This window comes from Mandrillus leucophaeus, unplaced genomic scaffold (assembly GCF_000951045.1).
Source record: "Mandrillus leucophaeus isolate KB7577 unplaced genomic scaffold, Mleu.le_1.0 Scaffold822, whole genome shotgun sequence".
Classification (NCBI taxonomy): Eukaryota; Metazoa; Chordata; class Mammalia; order Primates; family Cercopithecidae; genus Mandrillus; species Mandrillus leucophaeus.
In genome coordinates, this window is record NW_012108942.1 from 523,964 (window position 1) to 529,998 (window position 6,035).

At 41.5% G+C, this 6,035-nt stretch overlaps 1 protein-coding gene across 2 annotated transcripts in view; it reads left to right on the top strand.

The window, feature by feature from the left end:
- Nucleotides 1-4,770, top strand: part of CKAP2L (cytoskeleton associated protein 2-like) — a 36,463-nt gene extending 31,693 nt beyond the window's left edge. For both annotated transcript variants that reach the window (XM_011968017.1, XM_011968018.1), the window contains exon 9: nucleotides 2,067-4,770. In XM_011968017.1, coding sequence (XP_011823407.1) covers nucleotides 2,067-2,292 — 226 coding nt within the window. In that variant the 3' untranslated portion in view covers nucleotides 2,293-4,770. The remainder of the gene's footprint in view (nucleotides 1-2,066) is intronic.
- The last annotated feature ends 1,265 nt before the right edge of the window (nucleotides 4,771-6,035 follow it).

The following is a 6,035-nucleotide window of genomic DNA, read 5'->3' on the forward strand; positions in this document are numbered from 1 at the left end:
TAAGTCACACTTCAAATCAATCACTATTCAGTATGTGGAGCCCATGAAGATCACTGGGAAATCATTGTATGTATGTATTTTTCATGTTATTGATTTTTAGCTGAAGTATTAAGTTGCTAAATCTTAACTTCCTTCATGATCTTACATACACAGGAATTACTTCTGATTCTTTAGTTACTGAAACTAATATAACATCAGTGGAAGAGCTGGCCAAGAAGATGGAACCTGTGAAGTCTTGTCTTTCTCCAAAAGAGAGGGAACAAGTCACGGCGACACCCCAAATAGCCAAGGCAGAACAGCATAATTATCCTGGTATCAAATTACAGATTGGTCCAATCCCTAGGTAAGCAGACTCCAAAGCAGGCTTTGTGTTCACAGACTTAATTCTAGTCTAAGTCTCAGTTTTTCCTTCATAGATCTAGAGTAACAGCAGCTTATAGATACTTCTGCTTCATATGAGGTTCAAATGGCTTAATCCATCTTTGGCATTCAGGAAAGAACTGAGAATGAGGGGAGGTTGGAACCATTGACAGGAAGGTCTGTGTCTTTTCTTTGCACACACCATCCCCCTTTCACCACCCTAATGAGACCTGACCTGCAGTGAGGAAGGTGCTGCCAGAGTCAGGAGGGGTATTAGAATGCATTCACCCCTGCCCTCCTAAGGTCTCTCCTACCTTTTCACTCTCATTTGTCCTGCACTTGCAGATCCTATCTGCCTTTCTTGCAAGTCCTGACACAGTTGGGTAGGGTTGGGGCGATAAGATGGGGCACAAAGTCCCAAGCAGGAGCAAACTCTGTAGCTGTGGGAGGAAAGGGACAGTGAATACCCCTTTAAGAACAGGGAGAGCAGTGGAGTATGTACTAGTCAGAGACTGCTCATAAAGTCAGAAGCATTTTATTTTGTAACAAGTATAAATTTAAGGCAGAATTCATAGTAATTTAAGGAGTCATGTCAGGGCGTCAGTGTCATTTTCTAAACTGTGAGTGTAGCACCAGTCTTCTCTGATCATGATCTGGAAAGAATTCCAAACAAGGGCATCAAGACAACCGTTCTGTGTTTTAGTTCCCTGGAAAGCACAGCTGAGCCTCTTCCACTCCTAAACTCTCTGAGACATACCATTTTCCCACTACAGGAAAAAGAGCTGGGCGTGGTGGCTCACACCTGTAATCCTGTCACTTTGGTAGGCCAAGGCAGGAGGATTGCTTGAGCCTAGGAGTTCAAGACTGCCCTGGGCAGCATAGGGAGACCCCAACTCTTTGAAAAATAAAAATTAGCCAGGCATGGTGGCGCGTGTCTGTGCTCCCACTTGCTTGAAAGGCTGAGGTGGGCAGATCCCTTGATCCTAGGAGGTTGAGGCTGCAATGAGCTGTGATTGCACTACTGGACTCTAGCCTGGGCAACAGAGTGACCCTGTCTTTAAAAAAAAAAAAAAAAAAAGAAAAGAAAAAGCTAGAAAGAATCTTGGAATTCATTAATTCAACCGAATTTGATGTTAGGCCCCATTTCCTTAAAACCTGTCACCTGTTTTGAGAACTTATAGAATAAACACCAACTGCCAAATATTTGCAAAATATTTTATTATTCAAATAAAAGCCACACTTCATACTTAATAAATCCTTATGCTTACACCATCCAAGAACAGATGGACACCACCCAGTACATTCTGGAAATCAGGGAAAAGCCTTTTTTTTGAGACTGGGGTCTTGCCATGTTGCCCAGACTGAAATACAATGGTGTGATCATAGCTCACTACAGCCTTGACTTTCTGGGCTCGAGCAATCCTCCCACTTCACCCTCCTGTGCAGCTGGGATTACAGGCATGTGCCACCATGCCCAGCTAATTTTTATATTTTTTGGTAGAGATGGTGTCTTACTAGGTTGCCCAGGCTGGTCTTGAACTCCTGGAAAAAGCCATCTTCAGATGAAAGCTGCTCTAGACATATCTCTTGCATCACCCTGTGTTAAAATGTCTTCCCTGTTTTTATTATGGAATAAGAAACAAAAAATAATGAAGAGACTTGTTTTAAATGATAAGGTTTTTAATGCATCTCTTGCTATCTCTCAGAATAAACGGGATGCCGGAAGTGCAAGACATGAAACTTATCACTCCTGTACGGCGTTCGTCGAGGATTGAGCGAGCAGTGTCCCGCTACCCGGAAATGCTGCAGGAACACGATTTAGTAGTGGCTTCTCTTGATGAACTGTTAGAAATGGAAGAAACAAAATGTTTTATATTCCGTAGAAATGAGGCTTTGCCGGTAACGTTGGGGTTTCAAACCCCTGAATCATAATTTCTTGATGCTTTTTTTAAAAAGGTGTTTCAGAACCTCCATAAGACAAGAAGTATTCTTGTCCAAGTGACCTGGAAAAAAGTGTGTAATAGAGAGGCATCGTGGATGCAGATTATGGACTCTCAGGACTTAAGTAATTCACTGGGCTTACTCTCAAATGTTATCTCCCCATGGGAAAATCTTTGCTTTGTGTGTTTAAGACTGTAGTTTGCCAGTTTTACAGTATACGTAAATTTCAAACTTTTGGATACCCTACACCTATGATAAAAATTTATACTTTATTGATCTACTTTAATCCCAACATAGTTTTTTATATCAGAAGGTTGGTCCCACAATATAATGGGACTTTTCTTTCTGCATCCATCTTAGCAGAGGGCAAGTCCTTTCATCGTGGAAGATCTGAACTTTGACGCTAGCTTGACAGGCTGAATGGACCTTGACAGATGGCCAAGTCAAAACCCCTCATTTTACAGATGAGCTTATGCTAGCTGTGCGTTGCTCCGAGATCATAAATTTATGTATGATCTTTGACTTCCATCACAGTATCCTTGTAAATGAGAGACAATTCTTGTTTTTCCTGTGCCAGGTCTCAGATGAAACACAATCCTGAATGGGCGTGGTCATCTAGCTTTTATATCCAAATCTAGTTTTGCATTTGTTACTCAAACACTTCAAGTAACAAAACGGGGGCAGGGGAGAGGGGTAGGGAGTGGACACTTGCTTCTTCAGTTCTTTGCTCAGCTAGGGGATAGCTGGCCTGGGAAGGCAGTGCAAGCCCCAAAGACTGTTGTAGGTTGCTTTTTCTTCCTCCTGGGCAACTATTCGTGGAAAGGTTTTACCTTAGTCATTATGTAAATATAATGTGTAGAAAAACCTAGTCAACACATTTTATATTTTAGCTTTCTTAATATTTAAGTATTATCTTAAAACATTAAATTCCTATTAGTTCCTGCTTGTTTATCTTATTTATTATAGAAAACCGTGATGACTTTGCATAGAGAATTAGGAGTTTGTCTAAGGATACACCAGTTGGCTGTCCCAAGAAACCTCACAAGGAGCATTCATTACCAAGGAGAATGGACTTTGATCAAAGGTCTATGAGCCTCATCCAGGAACTAGATTTTTTTAAGGGAAGCAGGTCTATTTCTGAAAGTCAGATTTATAATAAAGCTAAAAAAAACTGAGCTGTAAACCTGTAATACCAGCAGACTTTCAGTAAGAGATAGACTCTTACAACTCAATTGTAGAAAAACAAATAATTAAAAATGGGCAAAGGACCTGAACAGACATTTCTCCAAAGAAGACATAAAAAGTGGCCAATAGGTATGGATATGAAAAGGAGTTCAGCATCATTAATTTTAAGAATAATGTAAATTAAAACCACTGTGAGCTATCACCTCACATCTCTAAGAATGACTATTAACAAGACATGAGATAAATGTTGATGAGATTGTGGAGAAAAGAGAACCTAGTACACTTGGTGGGCATGTAGATTGGTGCAGCCGTTACGGAAAACAGTATAGAGGCTCCTAAAGAAATTAAAAATGGAACTGTTACCTGACCCTCTTCCAGTAGGTATGTACCCAAACAAGGTGAAATCAGCGGCCAGGTGCAGTGACTCATGCCTGTAATCCCAGCACTTTGGGGTGGGTGAATCACCTGAGATCAGGAGATCGAGACCAACTTGACCAACATGGTGAAGCCCTGTCTCTACTAAAAATACAAAAATTAGCCGGGCATGGTGACGGGCACCTGTAATCTCAGCTACTCAGGAGGCTGAGGCAGGAGAATCACTTGAACTCGGGAGGTGGAGGTTGCAGTGAGCCGAGATCACATCACTACACTCCAGCCTGTGTTACAGAGCAAGACTCTGTCTCAAAAAAATAAAAGATTAAATTTTCACCTCATAAAGATATCTGCACTCCCATGTTTGTGGCAGTGTTATTCTCAATAGCCAAGATGTGGAAACAACCTAAATGCCCATCAATGGACAAATAAATAAAAGAAAATATGGCATATGCATGCCATGGAATAGTATTCATCCTTGGAAAAGAGGGAGTTCTTGCCGTTTGCCACAACATAGATGGACCTGGAGAACATGCTAAGTGAAATAAGCCAGACACAAGGAGAAATACTGCATGATCTCATATGTGGAATATTTAATGTTTTTTAAAAAAGGAGCTCAAGTACACAAACAGTGCTTACCATAGATTGGAGAAGAGGAAATGGGGAGATGTAGGCCAAGGATACAAAATAGCAGATAAGACGAACAAGCCTAGAGATAGGGCTAAAGTTAATACAATTGTATTAGGATTTTTGTTAAGTAAGTAGATTTTAGCTGCTCTTATCACATGAAAAACTGTGAGATGATAATGTTAATCTGCTTCACTATAGCAACGATTTTATTATCTATGTGTATCCCATAACATCATGTTGTAAATCTTAAATATACCTAATAAAATAAAATTGTCACCAAAATGCAGGAATTAGAGTTCACTTTACCTGTGAAGCCAAATAATGCTCAGAGGCTGCTTAGAGATCACAGAGTCTGAACATGGGACTTAGAGGAATCAAATATTGAAAATCACCAGGCTTAGAGAGTCTGAAGCGAGTCCTGTGTTAGGAATATTCTTGCCTCACATCTCAAACACTGTCCTAAGTCCGTCGACCAGGTCCTCATGATTGATCCTGCACTGCCATCCATTGCTTGTGCACTTACTTTTTTTCTGGCTTCTAGAATGGTCCATCTTTGCCACCTAAATCCCTCCCCTGACCCCAGGCCTAGGAGTCAGTTGTCTCTTTAAGGTGGTTTTATGTCTCTCTCCTCAAAACCATTGTCTTGACATTAAAGATTAGTTCTGAAAAAGAGCAGTTTTATTTTCTTTATTGCTCGTTCCTTGCAGGATGTCTCACAGTATTACCCTGGGTCCCAACAATAACAGTGTAGGTTGAACTGTTGGTGTCTAATAATGTATAAGTTTCAAAATGGCAAGTTGGAGGTTTTGAACAGCCTCGTCGGACTATAGAGCCTTCCAGACACAAAAGGATGTGGAAATGATTGTGGATGGTACAGCAGCTGCAGAAAACTGCACCCTAATTCTGGGGCTCTTTGTAGATACTCAGTAACCCTCTTGTTTAGTAAATAGCTGCTCCTAGACATAGGGAGCAAGAAGGAGGGAGAGTGGAAAGGAAAGAAGGTGGGCCCGTAATGATTTGGGAAGGAGATTGATAGGGAATTGTAGTGGAAATACAGGCCTTTGCAGAAATAAGCCTAACGTTGTTCAGGGATGGCTTTTTAGAGGAGGTGAGTGTAAAGCAAGTTTTAAAGAAAGAAAGGTGGGGGGATTATATATGGTATCTCTGTGCAGAATGACCATGAACCAGAAGACAGAGGAGAAGCATGATGGTTCACATTTATTAGTGCTCACTATGCCAGGCACTCGACTGAATCTTTTACCTACTATAAAATACGGTTCCTGAGCCTGGGCATGGTACCTCATGCCTGTAATCCCAGCAATTTGAGAAGTCGAGGCGGGTGAATCATCTGACGTCAGGAGTTTGAGACCAGCCTGGCCAACCCATCTACTAAAAATACAGGCGTTAGCCAAGTGTGGTGGTCGTGCCTGTAATCCCAGCTATTCAGGAGGCTGAGGCAGAACTGCTTGAACCTGGGAGACGGAGATTGCAGTGAGCCAAGATCGTGCCACTGCATCCCAGCCTGGACGCCAGAGCAAGACTCAGTC